Source organism: Urocampus carinirostris, chromosome 7 (assembly GCF_059441175.1).
Source record: "Urocampus carinirostris isolate Australia breed hairy pipefish chromosome 7, RoL_Ucar_1.0, whole genome shotgun sequence".
NCBI lineage: Eukaryota > Metazoa > Chordata > Actinopteri > Syngnathiformes > Syngnathidae > Urocampus > Urocampus carinirostris.
This window is the reverse complement of record NC_142355.1, coordinates 41207220-41230961: the sequence shown is the minus strand read 5'-3', so window position 1 is coordinate 41230961 and position 23742 is coordinate 41207220. Positions and strand designations below refer to the sequence as shown.

Below are 23742 nucleotides of genomic sequence, written 5' to 3'. Positions count from 1 at the left end.
AGTTAAAGAGAGAAAAAAGGACCAAAAAAAGAGTGAAAATGAGAGATACAAAGAGAGAAAAGATGGAAAGAGAGAAATGGAGAAAGAGAAAGAAAAAAGAAAGAGAGACAGAGAAAACAGAGATAGAAAAAAAACAGATAAAGAGAAAAATAAAGAGAGAGAGAGAAAGTGGAAAGGAGAAAAGAGAAAATGAGGGATCAAAACAGAGAAAGAGAGGGAGAGTGAAAGAGAGAGAGAGAGAGACAGAGAGAGAGAGAGAGAGAGAGAGAGAAAGGGAAAGAGAAAGAAGAAGGAGAGAAAGAGAAAAAGAAAGATTTGATGGGAGCCAGCTCCTCACTGATGACGAGCCACCTCTCATGGTTTACGGCAATGAGCGGCTCATCGAGCTGTTTCGTTCACGAACGCCCTGTCACTAGTAGAATATGGAGCAAGAGGAGGAGGGAGGAAACCTTTTTTAATTCAGGAGAGCAAAGATGCTGAGAAAGAATTAGCAGTGCCAGATGTTCAACTTGAGGAACATTGATTAGTCCAGAATTACTGACTGCATTATTCATACAACAGCCGATGGTGGTCATGATGTTATTGATGCCCTCAATATGGAAGGCAAATATAGTACAGTCACGGCTGTCGGGGTGAGCGACGGCTTCTTTGTTTGATATGTTCAGATCCAGCTCGGGATTTAGATTCTGCGGCGACAAATAGCATCTTAAATTAGAAATCACTGTCTTGCTTTGAAAAGGAGGCAAATTGCTGCGCTCAATATCTGATCAGGGCAGATTTGAGAATTGGAGGAACCACTCCGTTTAGGATGATCAACTCGTGACCTACATAAGACCAGTTCAGAGGAAAATGTATCCCAAAAAGCTCGAAATGCTCTGACATGTCATAATTACGTTTTCATTGAGTACTTTTAACCCCAAGGTCAGTGAGCAGAAACTATTTGATGATATACTCTCTTCTTAATTCTCTCTTTTAAAGTGTTACCATCAAGACAACCGGAACTAATAATTGCTTGTGAAGAAATTTAATGACTCCACCGGTCTGCACGTCTGTCAAACTGGCCGCTATGTGCAATCTCAGTTTTCCTTTAGCTCTTCCTATTACCGGAGTCTCTACTTTGTGATGGATTGCGGGAAAAGGTTAACAGTTACCCTTTACGGAACAGTAAACAAAATAGTTTTGAGTTACCGAAGAATGAATGCGCAGGGAGCTATAAATTACTCTAGGTATGAATAATTGATGATTCATTAAAAAGGGGATAAAGCACCGATTATTTTTAAATTTTAAACTCCATGAATTTTCTGGAGAAAAATGCCCTTTTCCCCCAGCTTTTATGAAATGTATTGTCTCCACAGATCGAGGAGAAAAAACACCATAAAAGGTTCTTAAGATATTAGTTTGAGGCCCGCTTCTTAATATCAAATTTAAAGGGAAAGTCTGTTTTATTTCACTGTATCCCTATGAGTCCTCATAATAACATACAACATACTATCAACAAAAACTCAAATTGACTGTAATGCACTGTTTTTATTGGGGGTTTTTTGCCCCGCCTTTGGTATTTGTTTTGTCGGGGACTTGTAGGAGCAAGATGTCAGACAATTCTTGCATCCCCCTCAAGTTAAGGGTGTCCCTCTAAGTGCAGCCCTTTCGGTTTATGGCTTGATCTCTCTCTTATTGATTGATTTATTTTCATATTCAGTCTTTAAGTTGTTTTAAATTTTGTAGAATTTTTTTTTGTGTAGGGAAAAAAAACAATATTTCAGATGAAGTGGCATATATTTCGCAGAACCTTTTGAGGAGAAACCCGATTTGACCCAACCTCGCCCAGACTTCAGTTTCGGTGGCCCGAAGTTAATTGAGTGTGAGACCCCTGACGAAGAATTCTGAATTTATTTATTAATAGTGTTGGGCATGTTACTTTAAAAAGTTATTAGTTATAGTTACTCACTACTTCTTACAAAAAGTAACTTATTTGGTAACTGAATTACTTGTTAGTAAAAGTAACTAGTTACCAGCAAAAGTAATTACTTCCATTACTTTAAAAATAAGTTGTTGTTTGTCAAAGAAGTAACGGAATACATGCAACTGCGTTTTGTAATTAGGACACAAAAAAATGTAATTGTATTTTGTCACAGTTACATAAAAAAGACCGAATCCAAATGACAAGTTTTATTTAGTTAAAATAAGGATTGCAGTGGAACCTCGCTAGTTCGCAGTTCCACTTTTGCGGGTTCAGAGCTCCGCGGGTCTAAAAAATATACCTTACCTTCTTAATAAAAGCATTTATTGACTTGAGCAAGCGCGAGCATATGTCAACTGAGGACACGGTGTGGACACTCTTATTGTGAAGGGGAGGGGAGGCCCTGACACAATGCCTAGTCATGGTGAGTTAGCGCTTCGCTCACCCCCCCTCCTTTAACTCCTCCCACCTCACCCCCTTCTTATGTGGCGCTGTTTATCATGGAAGAGCTCGGCAACGCGACGTAATTATATTCTCCTCTATCACATTTTATCTCAAGTTTGACTTTATTATACCAAAAGCAAGCGGTTGTTTGTACTACCTAAACACGGCTAATTGTGTGTGGTTTCGTGTATTGGTTGTAAAAGCCGTTCGATGGCGCTAGCTAAAGTATGTTGTCATTGTCAGAAGGTAGCTCTTTCACTTTCATTAAAATGAACACAGACCATTTTTTTTTAACTGTTGTTTCCCAAAACGCTTCACAAACACTCATCAAATATCACATTGTCACTGTTTTTATTTTCAATATGTAACCTGTAGTGTTAACAAGCGAAATAAGCTGCGAAGGCTGCATGTGGTTGAGGGCGGTTAATACAATCATACTGAATGGTTCGTAGTGGTTTCGCCGCAGTTCTATTCCATGTAAATTGATTATGTAAGACATGGCTACACTTGTGGGTCATGTTTTGGTACATTCAGTTCCAGTGTGAAGAGTTCTGGATAAGTCACCCAATAGCTCCTTGCCATCATGCCAGCGATCACTTCGGTTTAATGGCGGGGGGGTATACTGTATACGTTTTTTAAGCATTTTTGAAGGGGCGCCGCTACTTCGCGAATTTTCAGTTTTCGCGGGTGGTCTCGGTCCCCATTAACCGCGATAACCGAGGGATTACTGTACCTGCCAGAATAACAATTCATTTAAAATGATTTTTAGAATAGAATAGAATAGAATATACCATTATTGTCATTGTTGCAAAATGGGTTGAACATATTGTGACAACGAAATTGGATGTGGCACTCCAGTTTCACATTTAATAGTGAGGATAAAAGAAAACAATGAAGATAAAGGAACAAAGAAGATAAGGTTATAATTGACACAATATAAAGGAACAAAGAAGATAAAGGTTATAATTTACACAATATTTACACAAGAAATGTGGGCATGTAGGATGTTACATACAGTATTGGGATTGTATTAGTGCAATATGCGCCAACAGATAAACTGTGTCAATCATAATTTTAATAACTGACACTAAAGACACAGAGAGAGTTGAGGATCACACACAAAGTGCAAACAAATCGTAGAACCATCAATATCTCTTGTGAAGATTGTACATATTGCATTATTGTCACACCGTGTTTTATGTAAAAGTCTTTAATGCTCCATTTTCAATGGAATCCAAAATGTGTCACTTCAGCGGTAGATCTCATGTGCTGTATCTGCTTTTGACCACGCTCAACATGTGTCAACAATTTTTTGGGGTGTGTTTACCGGTAAGAATGACACCGAGAATTAATATTTCATTGTATTTAGTGATTTGGGTGTAGCTAGTTCGGTAAGCATGTTCTTTAAGCTAATGCAGGGGTCAGGAACCTTTGGCTCGCGAGCAATATATGGCTCTTTTCATGAGTACATATGGCTCAGAGATGAAAGTAAAATAAAATTGCATAATTCCTTGATCTGATAATATACACAGAGTTGATTGTTACATGTGTGAAGCCGAAAGCAAATCAAAGTATTCAGTTCAGTATATATTGGACACGATTTTAATCACTCTTTACTGTCAGGGTCTCACACCAACAGACCCTGCTTTGGCTGTTAATCGCTAAATTATCCTTTTTGTGGAAGCTCATTAAACAATCTATTTTCATTGTTTAGATACTTAATGATGAAAAGCCACAGAACAAACTTTTACCCAGAAGCTCTAGCAAAGCACCTTGAGCAATTTGATTGGGTGAACAGTAAGAATGGGTGGATCTATACACAGGGCGCACACTCCTCTTTCTATCCCAGTGCCGTTTGCACTGCATGTAAATAGGTATCGTCTTTTGCAATATTTTGTGACATTTTTACAAAAGACCTTTTCTTGCATTTTGTTTTGAAAACAATATTTAGGACATAAATGGCAGTTAAAATGAGCCTCAACACTTATAAGTAACTGCGGGAGGGAGAATAATTTAAGTGGTATATTTATATTCATGTGGGACACAGGCTCTGGCAGTATTATCATTTGTTATTTGAATAACTCTTAATATGTTACATCGTTACTGACATGCGTACTTAAGATATATTCGTACGTGTATAGTTATTATACCGTGTGCTCTATTTTGTTTTTATTTTGAAATTGCTTTTCAAGATGACATGTATGTTTTTGATGTTGGATTTTATTCCCCCAAAAAACTCTTTCAAGAATGCAATTTATACTACAGGTGCGACTTATACTTGTTTTTCCTTCACAATTATGCATTTTTAGCTGCTGGGACTTACTCTGGAAAGACTTATAGTCCAGAAAATAAGGTACTGGTAATCAAAATAGTTGCAGCATAGAGTTTGAATGTTGGCTTTCAGCTAAAGTCATAAACATACAGCAAAACAATTATGTGACAAAAAGAAAAAAAAAACTTTTCCCTTGCTTTGCCTGAATCAATTATTGCTTCTGTAAGTGCTAAAGTTGTACATCAGGGAAATAATGACTGCTACTGATGTCCATTAATCTTCCTGCTTATGCTTTAAAACTACTTGAATGTCATTACCAACAACAATTGTTCCAACATCACTCACTCATAATTGACCAATGACTCGAATATTGGTCTCATATTCCTCAACCTCTCAAGTGAACGGGTACAATAGAGTTATTTTCACATTTACAGTAATGTGATTAAAAATAGTCAGCTTGTTTGTTGTGCAGGAAACACACTGAGTTCAGAGGGTCGGTTAGCAGATGGTATGTTTTCATAAAGGTTTCGATAAGTTTATGGTTTAGTAGACACTTAAAATATGGAGAAGACAAATCTTCGGGTTTTGAACATGCAATGAGAACAGGAGAGGACTTAAACCTTTGATGAGGAATTTTAACCTGTTCTAAAAGCCCTCCTCTGAGCCCATTCTTTTTATTATGGCAAAAAAGGGAGATTTGCTTAAAGGGTGTGGGTATAAAAAAATAGCAACATGTCAGGTCAAGTGACATTTATTTGTATAACGCTTAATCACAAAATTTCTCAAAAGACTGCACAGCTTAAAATACACCATCCCCTGATCTTAAACCACCATGTAGGCAAGGAAAAACTATAGTGGTAATCCCTCTTTCAGAATGACCAGAGTGCAATACATTTAGCATTGGGTAACAATACACAATACCTAGTAATCCTCAATAAAAAAACGTAGGTCATAGGTAGAAATCTGTCCAGAAACATGATCGGCACGTATTGACAATGATATAAACTAGGGGTCTCCAACATGGTGCCCGCGGGCACCAGGGACACCCCCATGGACAGTTGAAGTACCCGCGGACCTGTTCTGAAAATAGCTCACCAGTGCTGGGTCATTGTGTTTTTTTTAGTAAAATAATTTTTGTAGTGGTTGACTGAGTCTGTTTAACCCTGTTTACAGAAATTAACCTGGTAATAACATAGCAGCAACGTATTACTGAGAAGTTATTTCAGAAATTCAAAAAAACAAATTCCAGCTCATTGGCTCTACAGTATGGTAAAAAAATATATTCAAGCTATTTATTTTTAAGCATTTAACTAAGAGAGTAGAATGAGAGTTTATTTGTGTACTAAACAAACGTATTTATTCATATTTGTATTTTTTTATTTTCCAGGGTATACAACAAACTAAATTCCAATTTATGCGTTATATAAAGTGAATACCAAAACGTGCAGTTTTTTTAGCTCGCTATCTGGCTACCTTTTTAGCTCTGTAGCTAGCAATCTTTCTACCTATCTAGCTATTTAGCAAGTTATTTATCTTGCTTTTTGCATTTTTGTTGCATGCCATGTACCTAACATTTCACCTTTTTGCTAGATAGCAAGCTAAATCTTGGCCTCCTTTATTAGCCAGCTATCTAACTATATTTTTAGCTTTCTATCTGGCTATTTAGATTATTTTTTTACTCTTTTCGCTAGCTATATAGCTTCCTTTTAGGTTTTTATCCGTTTACCTTTCTAGCTAACTATCAAGCTACATTTTTAGCTTTTTAGCAAGCCATCTAACTAAATTGCTGTTTAGAAATTAATATCAAACTGGGTGCCCTTTGCACAAAACACAATTCGTCTTCATAATATTATTGAAATTGGAAGTGGTCTACTTTTACCAAAACCTTATTTTTAATATGACCAGCCTAACAAAACTGGCAAAAGTATAATGATAGTATATTGTCACACTAATAACAAAGTCTATAATTCACCTTTGTGGGTCAAATTGAAATCTTTGCCTGAATCAATAGTGAAATATAATTGTCAAAATGTTTTTGATAATGTAATTTGAAAGTACAAAAAATATTTGTAAAAAAAACAAAATAAAACCCAAGCATTTCAAAAACCCAGTTATTGTCATGTCCAGCATGGTCGCCGTGGCGACCGGCTGGCCCCGCCCCCTGGGCACCGGCTGTAGCAGATCGTCTAATTTGCGTGTGCTTCTTAAAGGCGGGTTTTGGGGATTGCCGGTTGCTGGTTCATTGCGTTTTCAGTTCAGCATTAATCTGTTCTGTCTGAATTGAGGAAACCTGTGTTTGCCCGTTCTGAGTAAAAGCCTGTTTTGTGAGTATTCCTAGTCTGAGTTCCTGTTTGCCTGTAAGCCTGTTTTTGTTTTGTTTTGTCTCTGAGTGTTGGACAACTTTTATTTTAAATAAAAGTAACTGGTCGTTACGCGATTGAGTTCATCCTTCCTGCCTCCTGCCTCCGATCTGGTCCGGTCTCGTGACAGTTATTTTATTTGTTGTTTTTAATATTCTTTTCACACCACATTTTGGTCATCCACATGATTTCAAAATTTCATCTGAAGTAAAGTGGATCATGTCTTCAATCAATACATTAGTGCAATATAGCAGCAAGATTACAAGAGTTTTAAAAACATAAATTGTCAGTAAAATAGTGATTTAAAAGAAAGTTTAATAAGGTACAGGAATTTCTCGTTTGTAGCGGGGTTTCATTCAAAAAACGTCCCGCGATAGCCAAAACCCACCTAGTCGAAAACTTTATTTATTTATTTAATCATTTCATTATTCATTTATTACGCATGAACACACCCAATTTACAGGCTTTACTATTTGTTTAACAAATACAACTATTGTACCTCATAAAAGGTTATTTACAAACGACTTCTGTTCGTCAAAACATAAATTTGACAATTACCGTATTTTCCGCACTATAAGGCGCACCTAAAAGTCTTATTTTTTTCAAAAGCTGACCATGCGCCTTATAACACAGTACGCCTTATATATGGCTCAATATTAAATTCGCAAGGTCTCGCAACTACGAGAAACAGCCGCCGACTCCATTTTTCGCGCTGTGCATACTGGGAAATATTAAACGATTGGTAGTTGCCGGGGCTCGTGTTGTATTTGTTTACTAAGTGGCAAAATGGCTACCCCATTAAACTGCTTAATTCATATTCAACAAATACAGTATTTGTCTGAATCCAGGGTTATGACTGGTGAAGATGTAAAGCACAATTTACCTTAAACAAACGCAGAATTATTCAGAATGTCACGTTTGAGAGAGAGAGAGAGCGAGAGAGAGAGAGAGAGCGAGATTCTCTTTCATACGTGCATTTGTATAAGAAAATGGCTCCTGTTAAGAGACACACGTACAACGCCGAGTTTAAACTCAAAGCGATCAGTCACGCAGCACAACACGGCAATAGACCGGCAGCGAGAGAGTTAAACTTAAATGAATCGATGGTACGGAAGTGGAGAAAGGATGAAGATAAGCTCCGCCAAGTAAGGAAAACTCAACAAAGTTTCCGTGGCAATAAAGCAAGATGGCCAGAGTTAGAGGAGACACTTGAACAGTGGGTTGTTCAACAAAGAGCGGCCAGCAGAAGTGTCAGTACGATAACTATACGTATGAAGGCAACAGCGCTGGCACAAAAACACCGGACGTGTTGGATGGCCCATTCACTGAGATATGGTCAATTCGAACACAGCAGAAGAAGAATTCGAGGGATTCGTCGATGAGGAGCTTATAGAGTGATCTTTGTTTTTCTTTTGTGTGTTTACGTTTTACATTTTACAGTTATTATGTTATTGCTTTGCACTCGTTGTTTTTGCACATTACGAGTGTCACTTTATTGCGATTGCACTAACGTTTCATTTAAAATAACAGTATCAGACGTTTTTTTCTTTGCGTGTTGACTAAATGGACAAAAAATAAAATGATATGTCGATGTTGTTCAAAGATGTTAAAGATGTGTCACGAAAATGCTTTACCTCAGAGAAAATAATAAAACGGCTGTTTATTTATTTTGGGAGTGAATGGAGTTGTGGAAAGCTTGTTTGTTAATAAAGTTTGACATTTTTGAATGTTTTGTTGACATTCCCTTGAGCGTGGCAACATCTAGAGGTTGCATAAAGTAACTACATTCTCTACTGTAGTCAAGTCGTCACATTTATTTACCGTAAATAGCCCTTAATCCCAAAAATGTCTCGAAGGACTGCACAGGATTACAATTACAAAATTGCACAATTACCTGATCTTAAACCAGCATGCACTTATAGCGCCTTATAATGGGGTGCGTCTTATGTATGGCATAAGTTTTAAAATATATCATTCATTGAAGGTGCGCCTTATAACATGGTGCGCCATATAGTGCGGAAAATACGGTATCTGTTTTATTGGACAACTGTATATATATAACGGAAACAATCCACTTTACATGATACTTTGCGCCATCATGTGGACAATATGGAAATTAGCATTTACCTGCTGGTTCTGTCCTATAGAAACCATATTTCTTTTGATTGTCAAACACTTTTGATAAAGCGACAGGTAGCTACTAGGGAGCTCCTAAGACCCATATGTGGCTTCAAAGCAAGTTAAGCGGTTTGAGAAGTCCAACTTTGTTGGCGATAGAAAGCATCTTTCCGGCCCGTGGGCCGCCTGTTGGACACACCTGCTCTACACAGACTGTGCCACATGTGCACTAACCACTGCGCTGCCGTGCTGCCTGTACTGTATTTAATAAATAAATAACGGTTTATACTTTGCGGTGTTTTGACTATTGCAGGACCTTTTTGTAATATAACCCTGCAAAAAAACAGGGATTACTGTAAATTTATCAGATTCTTTTAATGTCTTTGGGTTATTAAACGTTATAAATTAACAGATTTATTTGCTCCCTGTTCTATTTCATACACATTTCTTCCAGAATTGGAAGGTGTTTCTCTTTTTCATAAATGCCAGTCGGACTGGCTTGTGATGCCAGATTACCTGTTAGCTTCTGTTGCCTTTCTGCACCTCGGTCGCACTTCTGTCATTTAATCCTCTTTTTAATTACTACTGCAGATATGAGACTTGAATTAAGCTTCAAAATTCTTGTTCTCCTAGCATGCAGATAAAAAGATTTACCCAGGGAGTTTGGAACACCTGCCCTGAAATATTGTTTCCACTGTACCCTGAATGCCATGTGGCTTAATTGACTTGGAAACGTCCCAAATGCGTCATTGACTATGTGGTCTAATTAATATTAATAATATATGCTATTATAAACATCAAAGAACATCTGGCGCCCCTGTTTTTCTCGCCAGGCTGGCGTGCGACGCTCACTCCGTTTCATCTTAAACCAAACCAGCCACCGTGAATAACTGTTTTGCATCTCAGGTACTTGATTGCATGCACGTATAGAAAGAGTATATACGGTTTCATGTCAACAATATAACTGCCAAATGGCTGTGTAAGCATATAGCATTGCATTGATGGGCTTGTACGGGTATAAATCTTAAAGCCAATTTCCATATGAAATGAATCACTTGTCCAAGTCGGTGTTGCCTGCTTATTTTTCTTTTTTCAGCCTCATTGGAGGCTCTCATACGTTTATTTATTTAGATTTTCTTTCAGATAATCGCATACACGCCACTTTATGACATAGTGCGCGAAAGGCAAGAGAAGCGTCAGCTTTTAATGACGCAGTAATTGAAGTTTTGCCTAATAAATCTGAGCTGGAAAATGACCCCCCTCACGTATTGTGAAGCAAGGCAGTGTAAGTAAATCTTAAACTGATTAAGTTAGTATGAACAAGGCAGTCACAAAGATGGCAGCCGTCCAGAAGACGAGCAAAATGCGGATGAATATCCCCTCTTGATTTTGCTTTACTGCGTCGGTTCCAGGTTGGCAAATGGCTCGATGGTGTTGAAAGATGAGGTCAGATTTGCTTTTTGTCCCGCATTGGGAGTCATGTCATTGTAATTTAAACCGCAGGATAATCAAGATGTATTAGAAAGCTTCTGAAAGATTTCCATTAAGCATTTCCGATTTTTTAAAATTATTTATTTTTGCTCAGTTCTTACTGGAGAGAAAAGGGCGTGGCCCAGTTATAGCCACTTTCCCGCTCATGCACATCTATGATGGCCACTGCACATTGAATGGTTACTGATGTTAAAGAGGCAGCGTGGTTTTCTCTGTGTCTGCCTCTCTTTGTCCTCTTCCCCATGACTGTCTCGCTGTCTCTCCCTCTTTAAGTTTCTCTATTTCTCTGTCCCTCTTTCTCTCACTCTCTCCCTATTCTCTCCCTTACCGTGTTTGTCTCACCGTCTGTCTCTTTCTCTGTCTCTTACTTTCTCTCCCTGTCTCTCTCTTGCACATGTCTGTCCCTCTCCCTCTCCCTGCATTCCCTCTGTTTGTCTCTTTCACTGTCTCTTTGTCTCTTTCTGTCTTTTTTGCTGTCCCTTCCTCTCTCTGTCTTGCTTTGGGTCTCTTTCCCTGTGTATTTCTCTCTCTCCCTGTCTCTCCCACTCTCCCACTCTCCCGTGTCTGTGTGTCTGTGTGTATGTCTGTCTGTCTCTTTCTCGTTCTTTTACTTTCTCTTTCTCTTTCTCTTTCTCCCCCTTTGCCTCTGTCTCCCTGTCTGTCAATCTCTTTTGCTCCGTCTGTCCATCTTTCTCTCTCGCTGTGTCTCTCCCTTTGTCTCTGTCTCACTGTCTGTCGATCTCTTTCACTCCGTCTGTCTCTCTCTGTCTCTACCTTTGTCCCTTTCCCTCTGTGTGTCAATGTCTATCACATTCTCTCTCTCTGTATATTGCACTCAGTTTTATGCCTTCCATGGGAGCCCCAGTAAAGTACACTGACTTCAATTTCCGCATTTAAAAGACACTTCAGATGGAACTTGCATTTCTGCAGCTAATTTTCAAAACATTATTTTTTAATCCTGCATTTACTGCAATTGTTCCAAAATTGGAGCCCTGCACAAACTACTTAGCATGGAGGTAGCATTCATTTTAAAGCTGCGTGGGGCGTACTGACGATAAACCTTCTTGATAAGACAGGGTCCTCAAACTATAGTCATATGCAGCCCACGGGCCGCGAGTTTGGGACTCTTACTTTAAACTATCCAGGATGGATGCAAACACGCTTGATTGCGCTCACACAAACAACTTCTGCAGAGAGGCAAACTGCAAATTCCCAACAAGTGTTTTTCATGCCTTTTAGGACAACACTTTTAGCCACTGTCATGTTACATACAATTTATATTTTCTTCAGCAACACAACGAACGTTGCAAGTCGCTGAAATCTACAGCCGCAATAATAAAAAACAGACTGCCCGAAAAGCCAATGAAATTCAGTTCAAGGGCTGCAGTAAACAAATGTTCATTGTAATTTTCGGCTTTAACTGACAAAGAAATGTAGCGGATTTACAATGTTATTGTGGTTGTAGTTAAGAACTGTACTTTTTTTCTTTTATATGATTTTGTCATAATAAAAGTGAATTGATGCCCCACCAGAAAAAACTAAATGTATACGAAGGCTATTTTTCTGATACATTACTTAAAATGCCACATTTTTCATAATATGTATGTAATGTTACAATCATTACATTGATTCCAAACATAATAAAAAATATTCCATTATTGATTGGTTTATTTTGTTTTTAACATTGGACACATGTAAAGGAGATGGCTTAAGATGCCAATAGTTGTTTGGAATAATATATCTACCTTTTTTTTTCTTTTTCTTTTTTTTTTTTTACTATTATGCACCCTGGGCAGCACGGCGGGGCAGTGGTTAGCGCATGTGCGGCACAGTTCATGTCATGGGAACCTCCTGCGTGGGTTCAAATCCAGCTCCAGATTTCCTGTGCGGAGTTTGTATGTTCTCCCTGTGCTTGCGTGGGTTTACTCCGGGCACTCCGGTTTCCTCCCACATTCCAAAAACATGCATGTCAGGTGTCCCTGGGTGTGAATGAGCGAGTGAGTTGTCTGTCCCCGCGTGCCCTGTGATTGGCTGGCAACCAGTTCAGGGTGTCCCCTGCCCACTGCCCGGAGATGGCTGGGATGGGCTCCAGCCCCCCCGCGACAGTGGGCAGAGGACACCCTGAATTGGTTGCCAGCCAATCGCAAGGCACACAGAGAAAGACAACTCACTCGCTCATTCACACCTAGGGACAATTTGGATCGTCCAATTAACCTGACATGCATTTTTTTGGAATGTGGGAGGAAACCGGAGTGCCTGGAGGAAACCCACGCAAGCACGGAGAGAACATGCAAACTCCACACAAGAAGGCTGGTAGATTGCTTTGATCCTTTCGGCACATGTTTATAATATAATTGTACTGTTTATCTGAATTTTTGTTTTGTGGAAATATTTTCTTGTTCCCTTTTGTTAGTGAGTGGTTTTGTTTGTCCTAAGCCTAAATAAACTTCATTCATTCATTAATCAATGACAATCAAAGCAATTCTAATTCTAAACATCTTAAATTCCCTCAGCAGCACATTAAGCACCCACTGTCTTTTGTTTTGATTTGTTTTTAATGCCACCAAGGAGGTACAGATCAGTGTTGCATTATCAAGAATGTGCCATACTTTTGCACACAAATCTGACATACAGTACATCTTTATTTGTGTTGCTCCTAACGTGTCAATTTTCAAATAAAAAAAAACAACCCTTAATTCAGGCATGTACTCCATACAGATGATTTAATCCGGCATCGCCATACATTTCCGAGTGAGTATATAAAAAACAAAAGAAGCAAGTCTCTGTGTCATTTCTATCGAAAGTTATGATTATTCAAATAAATGCAAAACAAATGTTTTCCCCGGACGCTACAGGTCAGTGTTGAGTTTGTATAGCCTGGTGAGTCAGTTCAGGTGGATAACTGCATTCACTCAACTGTTAAAATAAACCAGGTAACACACTCAATGCAAAAATATATAAATATATATATTTCCCCCATTTTTTGTTAATGAATGTGTTGTGTCTAGAAAAGATCCCTTGTCATCCGCAATCATCATATGTAGGATAGGTTACAAATGTATGTGTTTTTAAATGTATGTACAATGTCCATAAATTTGAATATAGCAGATCCTATAAATAAGTAGTTAGTCTATACTTTGTATGTGACCTTATTCATTATGCTAATTGCTTCATTCTAGAATTCAATAATTGGGTCAATGATAGATTCGTTGTAATCCCCAAACTTCTGCACAGTTTTAAATACTAGGTAAGACAAGTGATAAATGCATTGAGAGGGGCCAGTTGGGGATGCCTCCTGGACGTTTCTATCGTGTGGCTGGGGATCGGGAGGTCTGGGCTTCTTTGCTGAGGCTGCTGCCGCCGCGACTCGGCCCCGTATAAGCCAAAGATAATAGATGGATAGAAGTGATAATGAAAATATTTTGAAGTTTTTCTTTCTTTTTTTTAATTATATATTTTTTTTATTTTTGACCTTGTGGAAAACAGCCTCTTTCTAAGCTCTTTTACCCTTACGATAAGCAATCTGTGACACCCAGCTAAATATATTGTCAAATCAAAAACATATTTTCTGTGAGTAGTTTTACTTCCATACTACTTAAAGGGAAATTTTGTATTATTTAGTGCCTCCTACTGGTAAAAAACACCTTCATTCGTTGAAAAACACAAACACACGAACTATCATGTAAATGTGCATTTAAAAAAAATACATATCATAGGTATATTTCGTAGGTCACGTTGTCTAGCTGAGCAAAAAAGTCCAATTTCGTTTGTACCGCTGCAAAGTTGTCAATTGACATTAATTTCGCATTGCGGTTTGAATTATGTTGATCCAATGTTGGAGTCTAACTTTATCTCCACAGCACAAAGAACAATGACTTATGTTCAAGAACGTTGATATTTTATAGATTTCAACATTACAAACATAAAAAAGAAAACCCCTCGTTTTACTGCCGTTCGCTGCACAATTGTAGTTTTTCTATTAAAGTTGGAAGCAAAGTCGAGTGCCGACTTGAGATCATTAGATCTGGAGAATTACCTCAGGGTCACATCTCGAGGCGTATGAAATTGATATTTCTCTGGCGGGGATGAATCACTGTTGTAACACAGATATTAGTCCATTAAAGAAGAACAATAAGGCGTCAATATGCATGGAATTAAATTAATGGTGGTGGCTTTATCTGCCTATCCCAGACGCATCCCTAAAAGACACAGTATAATGTATGGCCTGACCTTCAAATGCCAAGAGAGTGCTGGGCAATAAACTGCCAATATTTGTGGCTTAATGGCGGCGGATGACTTTTACTGTAATTGGAATGGCAACCAAACAGCTGGGCTGTTTAAAGACAGTACCAGGCCGACAATTTCTCATTCAAAACGGTCGCGGGAAGTGTGTTTAACCCTGGAGGCTTCTTCTAGGATCACCGGGACCAGCACTATGTACTGTACGTAGGCATAAGGCAAATGTTAAGAAGGGGAGATTAAGGCACATCGTTTTCCGGGCTATAAGACGCACCCGAAAAACCTAAATTGGCCAGAAACAAAACGTATACCTTTTTTTCTGGGGTGGCATGTGCACGCCCCTCCTGGACATATACTACTCACCAGCAAAGCCACCAGGATTGCAAGTGACCCCAGCCACCCCATCTCACAGCCTCTTCCACCTGACACCATTAAGAAAAAGACTGCAGAACCAGCAGGCTCAAAGACAGCTTCTTCCATCAGGCTGTCAGGACTCTGAACTCTCTCCCTGCACTATCCTCGCCCACCCCTCTGCCTTCTGCCAAATCAATGCAAAATTGCTATATTTAGATTACGCCTATAAACATTTTTTTTTAAACCTTATATATTTTTATATGCATACTTTTTTAAATTTTTTTGGCCCTGCTACTTTTTGTAATTTGTATTGAGCCTTATTTATTGCATTCTTACTTGCAAGAAAAAGGAAGTAGTTTAATCTGTTTTATGTCATGCATACCATATTTGACTTTAAAATCAAAGTTGGAAATGCATAATGGTGTATTATCATATTCAAGCAATTATTTTAAAGTCATCATTTTTTTTTGCTGACTACAATTGCATAACAGCAGTAATAAGGATATGCTACCAGTTACAAGTGTTAGAAAAAACAAGGAGACAGAAAGTCATTGAAAATGAGTATACAATGTAGTGTCACTTTTTCGTACCTCAAACTAAGCATCGTACGTTTAGTTATATCTTGCAGGATGACGATATTACTTCCCACAATGCCTTTCTCTGCATTTAGTTCAGAATTGCGTGCGTTTTATAAATATTCTGCGATACAATACTGTATTTCAATGGTCCCAAACCTTTTCTTTACCACATAGCTGTTTAATGTCTGACAATATTCTCCTTGCCCGGCCGAATAATAACATCAACAACATGGTGACTAACAATAAATTGATGATGACATGAAACCTAATACCTTTGTGTGTTTTATCTGTATTCTTTGTAGATTAATACAAACTCACCACAAGCCGAATTTGATAACATTTGCTTCTAATTTTTGCTAATGTGATCTGCAATATATTTTGACTGATCAATCAATGCACAAATATGGTACTTATTTATGTTCAGTCCAAACCTAGCCCTTACTGTAGTTTTAATTCTTTGCGTCTTATAGTCTGAAAAAATATCAAACATTACTCATTTTCCCAGGTGCGCCTTATTATCTGATGGGCCTTACAGTACAAAAAGTGCAGTACTCCAAAAAAGGATGAAAACTACCTCTTTTCTATATCAGTAAGCATTTTAAAAGGGAAATACGTCTCCTTCTTTCTTTCTCTCTCTCCGTTAGATGTTTTACAATTTCACGCCTTTATTATTTCTGCAGGAATCTTGTTTGGTGTTAACATCTTTGGGTGTATTTATTGCACAAGGCTGCGGCATCCGTACTGTAAAATGATGGATCGCTGGAGCTGAAAGCTGATTACAAGCATGATTTACTGTGGGCCTCTGCTTAAATCATTCAACTAAGCAACATTTTTCACGCCAGAAACGTTCCTTTGCTACATGTGCCTTTCTCGGAGCAATACTCCAGCTATGCACCCACAATTTCATGTGTTTGTGTGTGTTAGGGGACAACATCTACAAGTGCGAGTATCCGCCAGCCGGTTTCCAGCTGGGCCGGTATGCCTTCTCGTCCTGGCAGAGCAGCGGGGATCTGTCCTCTCCACTGCAGGTCACCAGCAGCAGAAGCTCCAGCCCCATCCTGAAGCGACCCCAGTCCAGGGATGATCTTCGCTTTCTTTCCACAAACAGAGAAAATCCCCTGCTGGTCCCTGACAAGAATCCAGCCAGTGAAAGTCCTTCCTTCATTCACACCAAGTCCCAGTATGAGCCTTTAGACTTGTCTGTTTCCTCTCATACCACATTATCTCCAGCGCTGCTGGTCCACAGGTCAGGAAACGTCTTCAGCAATTCAGTTCACAAGTATGCCGCTGAACTTAATGTTGAACCCGCATATAGGTGTGATCTTTTAGGAATAAAGGAAGGTGTGGACAAACAAAAAGTAGGATGGACAGGCCTAGGTAAGGAAGATGCACTTGAGAAAACAGGACTTGAAGAGGTAGGAGTAAATGAAGATATGACTGATTGGAAGATGGTAAAGCACACTGGCCAGGTCAACTTTTTGGAAAAGAAGCATGACGAAATGGGCACATGGACTGCAGCAGAATCCGGCGGTTCCTCTCCTGAGAACCTGCTTACGGATCAGATAAACCCCAATCAGCAAGCTGACCTGCTCTCGCTCCTCAGAGCACAGAAGAACCCGAATGGCAGTAATATGATCACCCAGGACGGAATAAATAATGTTGGGTCAGGTAAGCATCCGCAAAGCAAAGCAAAATACATAGGAATATATCGAAATGATTAGAATTTTGACATTGGATAGTTGAAGGTCCGGATTGTAAAATCCGGAATGTGCATAGATTTTTCGTAAGAAATACATTGGAAATCATCTGGACCATTCTTTTTATCTGGATTTGGCGAGTTTTACTGTAATACCGCATGCACACAAATCAAGGAGAGAAGACATCAAAGAATTTTGAACTTGCAAGGAGAACAAGAGAGAACTGTAAAAAAAACACCCTCACGATGACAAATTCAAAATCAGTTCTGAAAGCCCTTCTCTGGGTCCATTCTTTTTTAATTAAAACTCCTATAAAAAGCAGATTCACCTAAAGGCTGTGAAAATCAAAGCGCAGCAACATGATTGGCCGATTGTGAAAATGATGCAAACAGTGCATTACAGTCAAAATAACAATCAACAGTGAAGGTGTACTAGTCAAATTAACAAACTGGCATCCTATGCAATCTCCTTTGCTGGTGTTGAATATTAAAAACAGAATAAAGTTATTAACTAATAAATATAAAAAAAACATACATACATAAAGTACAGCTGTACAAAAATGATGCTGTACAGGTCATATCTGACTTACGACCTGCTATACTTACTCACGACTACAGGCAATAGATACTAATTCTTTCCAGGTAATCCTCATTCTTTTGCAAATCGAAGTCAGATTTCATCTATACATATTACAAGCCCCCCCCCCCCCCCCCCCCCCCCCCCCCCCCGAAAAAAACCCCACAAATAATTAAAATGAGCTAGATTATCAGCTCGTTTTAAAATGAGGTAACCTAAATAAAAAAACAGTACTTAAATGAGCTACACTACTTGTCTTTTATTATATAAGATGTAAAGAAAATAAGAAAAATCATACTTATAATACAGGCAGCACGGCGGCGCAGTGGTTAGCGCGTGTGTGGCACAGTTCTAAGGTCTTGGGAACCTCCTGTGTGGGTTCAAATCCAGCTACCGGACTTCCTGTGCGGAGTTTGTATGTTCTCCCCGTTGCGCGGGTTTCCTCCGGGCACTCCGGTTTCCTCCCACATTCCAAAAATTCAGATAAACAGTACAATTATATTATAAACATGTGCCGAAAGGATCAAAGCAATCTACCAGCCTTCTTGTGTGGAGTTTGCATGTTCTCTCCGTGCTTGCGTGGGTTTCCTCCAGGCACTCCGGTTTCCTCCCACATTCCAAAAAAATGCATGTCAGGTTAATTGGACGATCCAAATTGTCCCTAGGTGTGAATGAGCGAGCGAGTTGTCTGTCCCTGTGTGCCCTGCGATTGGCTGGCAACCAGTTCAGGGTGTCCCCTGCCTACTGCCCGATGATTGCTGGGATGGGCTCCAGCACCCCCGCGACCCTACTGAGGATAAGCGGTGCAGCTAATGAGATGAGATACTTATAATACGTAATATCAGATAATATAAACTGATGAATAACACAACTGTTTCTAAGTTCACGTGTTCTGTATCAGACAAGTTTGCTCATTTTTAAAGGTGATTTTTATTTTCTAATCATTCTTTTTTGCTCTAATATTAGTTAATTCATTTGATTCCTATATGAGTTTTAGTTAAATTATGATCAAATTCAGTGTGTAATTAAGTTTTACAATTATGCTTGGTACAATAAAGAGAGGACTAATGGTACTCCAATCAATGTAAAAAAACAAATAAATTAAATTCTAAGAAAAGAAAACATACAAAAGATACTTCTAATACAATACTTTGCAGTGTTATAACATAATATCATTTTATTATGTTAGGTTTTAATCTGCATGGTTTTGGTTTCAGAATGAAGTAGCGTACCAGGAAACACAAATTGTGACAGTAATTTTCAGAACTGATAGGCAAATTCTTGATTGTGAGAAAACGTTTACTGAGTTTAAGTCCCTAAAAGCCTTTGAATTTGCATTATGTTTCATCGTGAAAATATCAGAAAAACACTGCAAAAAGTCTCGTATCATTGGCAAAAAGTAACTAATGAAATGAAATGATCTGCATTTATATAGCGCTTTTCAAGTCAATGACTTCCCAAAGCGCTTTACATTGTGCTTCACATTTCCCAATAGCGGCCGTGATCTGTGCAGCCATGTAAGGCGCTAACCTGCTTATTGGGGGTATTGGGGTTTCAGTGTCTTACCCATGGACACTTCGGCATGTAACACGGACAAGCCGGGATTCAAACTGGGATCCCTTAATCCTAAAACGATCGCTCTACCTCCTGAGCTACTGCCGCCCCAATGATGTATCTGATGTGTCGGAATGCACAAAATATTTCATGTTTTGAAGATCTCTCACAAAAATGAATGGTGGTAAAAATACAACATTTCATGCCTATGAAGTAAAACCTATTATTATTTTTATTGTAGGGCAGGGGTCGGGAACCTTTAGTTTGCAATCCACATATGAATCGTTTCATGAGTACATCTGGATCAGAGGGAGATAAATTCTAACTCATGCAAATCATTCAGATTTTGATAAGCGCAGAGCTGAGTGTAGTGCACACATAGCAAACGTAGTGCTAATACATTAATCTGTTCGGTCCAGTATATAAAGAGCATTCCCACTACAGTTTACAATCAATGTGTCACACCAACAGACTCCCTTTTGGCTGTATGTCGCTAAGGAATCCTTTATACGGAAGCTCATTAAACAATTTAGGCCAATTGTTGGGACACTTTATGATGAAAACCCATAGAAAAAACTGTTAACAGCCAGAAACAACAGCCAAGCACATTTAGCAATTTGATTGCCCAGCGCCGTCTGCACAAAACGTTAATACGTCAGTATCCTCGTTTGCAGTATTTTGTGAAATGTTTACAGAATAATTCTGCTTGCACCTTAAAACCATTATTAAGGGTGGAAAATAAGGTCAAAATGAGCCTCAAGAATTATAAGTAAATGCGGGAGGGAGACAAGTTGTGGTATATTTGTTGATACGTTGCTATTGGTCGATTTCATTTATAATTCTTTTTTTTAATGCTGCTGCTATTATTGTAATTGCATTTATTTTCATTGCACGATCGTTACGATGCACTAATCTACATTGCGTTATTACTACTATTATCATAACTTAAGCAGGTTTTTTAAGCACTGTGTTGTAGTAATTATTTTTTGGGTGTAAAAATCAATCAATTTTTTCTCTTCAAAGTTTCTAAATGACATGTTTTACCCTGGAGTGCGATATCTAATCTTGTTGTATACAATGTTTCACAACGTTGATATCAACGACAATAAAGACAACTCTGATTCTATTTCTAATACATTTTATCAAAGCATCTAACGTCACGATGTGAAATAAAATGCGTTGAAAAGATAGCTTTGCTCTGGAGAGGTGGTGTGCGGTTTTGCTGAAATTTGCCTTTAACTATATGGTACGGCTCTCTCTCTCTTTAAAAAAACAAAAAAACAAAAGCCAGTTCAGGGTGTCCCCTGCCCACTACACGATATATATATATATATATATATATATATATATATATATATATATATATATATATATATATATATATATATATATATATATATATATATATATATATATATATATATATATATATATATATATATACATATCTCATCTCATTAGCTGCACCGCTCATCCTCAGTAGGGTCACGGGGGTGTATATCTATATCTATCTATATCTATATCTGTCTCCCTCTCTCTTTTTATATATATATATATATATATATATATATATATATATATATATATATATATATATATATATATATAAATTAGTTTTTATTTACAATGTAAATGGGCTGCATTTATATAACGCTTTTCAAGTCAGTGAAGACCTCCCAAAGTACTTTACTGTGTTCTTCAAAGTTACCCATTAATATATATATAACAGCGTCAGCCATGCAAGGTAACTAACTGTGTGCTTATCAGAAAGAACAAAAAAATGCTCCTTAATACAAAGACAACACGTGGGCTTAGCTTGAATAGCGTATTTGAAATGCATAAAAGTTGGAATACTGTAATAGTTATGGGACGTTTGTCAACTCCAATCACAAAGTCAGATGCCTGCAACACAAGCTTGTAAAGGGAGTTACCGCCATCTACTGGATAAAGAAAATACTATTTTTAAGAATCTGCAAATTAGGGATAGGAATTCCAGGTCTTTTTTGAGAACCGACTTTTTGACTTGGTTCACTAAAAAGTGCTGTGTCTTTCCGCTGCCAAACGGCTTTTCTGTTTTTGTTGTTGTTGTTGGTTTGATTCACGTATTACTAATAATCGTATCAATATTTCAAAATTAAGATTCATTTGGAACGCACTTTCCAGCCAATAAATTGTCACTCAAAGTGTCGTATAAACACATTCAGTGTGCGACGATAGAATCCCCTACTTTTCCCACCCAAAACCCGGCACAGCAAATAGACGTTATTAAACCATGTTTAAAATAAAATATAAACAAAATGTAAACAAACTAAATACAATACAAAAATAATTATATAATTAATGTGTAAAGGCACAGACAGACAGACTATGTTACATGTAATGTAACATGAAACTCAAAATGAATTAATGATTAATGTAAAAAAATTATTTTGATGGCATTTTTCACTCTACATTGAACTTTTACCTCACTAAAACGTTGGGTATTTTTATACAAACTCTGAACCTTTTTAACTTTATACTTTCTGTTACAAACTGACTCCTACTCTTCATCAGAGAAGGGAAAAGTTACGTGGCCCTCACAGGGAAAAAGGTTGGGGTCCCCATGGCGAACAAACGTGTCACATTGTTGGTCAAAAAATGCGCTAACACGTTGCAAAAGGGTTTGCTGTCCAAAATGATGCTTGCATGTGAAAAGTCATTCTAAAACAGTGATGTCAAACTAATTTGGGCCCTGGTCCTACATGGTAGAAGAAGAAAAAAACTCACGGGGCCAGACTGGTAGATTAAAGAGAGATTTAAAGAGAAAGAGAGGAGCAGAGAGAGAGAGAGAGAAAGAGAGAGAGAGAGAGAGAGAGAGAGAGAGAGAGAGAGAGAGAGAGAAACAAAAATAATAAAAGAATAGAGAGGTGAAGAAGAGAAAGAAAGAAAGAAAGAAGGAAAGAAGAAAAGAAGGAAGGAAGGAAGAAAGGATGGAAAAAAGAAAACGAAAGAAAGAAAGATAAAAAACAGTGAGCAAAAGAGAGAATGAAAAAAAAAGAGAGAGAGTTAGTGTAGTCAAATCAAGTCACATTTTTGTATAGCCATTAATCACAAAATATCTTAAGGGACGGACAGCACTGGTCACAATCACACCATTCCCTGATCTTATAAAAAATAGCGAGAAGAGAGGGAGAGAAAATAAAGAGAGAGAGGAAGAAAGAAAAGCAAAAAGAGAGAGAGTGTAAGAGAGAGAGAGAAAGAGTCAAAAGGAAAGAGAGTGAGAGAGTAATATCGCTCCAGTGACTTTGCGATTGGTGCCTGGCTTCGGTGATATGAAGTGGACATATTTCAAAATGCAGCTCATATTTCTCCTGTGCTTTTCTCAGTGTTGCCTTGCTGACCTGATTGAAACCTTAAGGGGGCCTAATTCGGTCTGTGGACCGCATGTTTGCCAAAAAAACAAGCTCACACCCTCCACGAAAGGTCCACAGACACCCTCTCACACTTCCATTTGAAAGTTTATAATGAAGACTCAGGTGCACCACTCTGATGAGCTTTGAGGAGTGATATGATCTCCTTGATGGGCTAGAAACGGCCCAAGCCAATTGAGCCCCCCTGATAAAGCAGCTTAAAGCGATTCTGGTGCTGTGATACGCTTTCCGAGTGCACATTTAATAATGCTGACTCTCAGGGGAGGGGATCCAACAGCTGGGGTCTTGATATGCAAGTATTATGAGTGCAACACAATACACTTTTAAAAGAAAATTCCAATCCTAAATACATTCATGTGTAAAAAAGAAAGTGCTTGTCAACCCCATTAGGTATTTACTGTACAACTGTTCTCTTTCTTGATTTTTCCAAATGCAACTTGTAGATTTGTGTCACTATCATACTTGTCAACCTTCACGGCTCCATGCCCTTACAAACCGTCGTATTTTCCCTTACAAATACAAAATAATCTTGCACCATATTTTTTTCAAACATGTTTATTTATGTAGTTTAACATTTTATATTGTACATGTGTTTCGTTATATCATATATATTGTTGATTAACATTTTGTTATGAGATCCCGAGTTGCTCGACATGAATGAGGTTTATTGTAAAAAAAGTTCAAAAATT

At 38.1% G+C, this 23742-nt stretch overlaps 1 protein-coding gene across 1 annotated transcript in view; it reads left to right on the top strand.

Annotated features, from left to right (window-relative positions):
* Positions 1–23742, top strand: part of LOC148363336 (zinc finger protein 536-like) — an 83217-nt gene that overhangs the window by 43437 nt on the left and 16038 nt on the right. The window contains exon 3 of the mRNA XM_088339393.1: positions 16741–17484. Coding sequence (XP_088195519.1) covers positions 16741–17484 — 744 coding nt within the window. The remainder of the gene's footprint in view (positions 1–16740; positions 17485–23742) is intronic.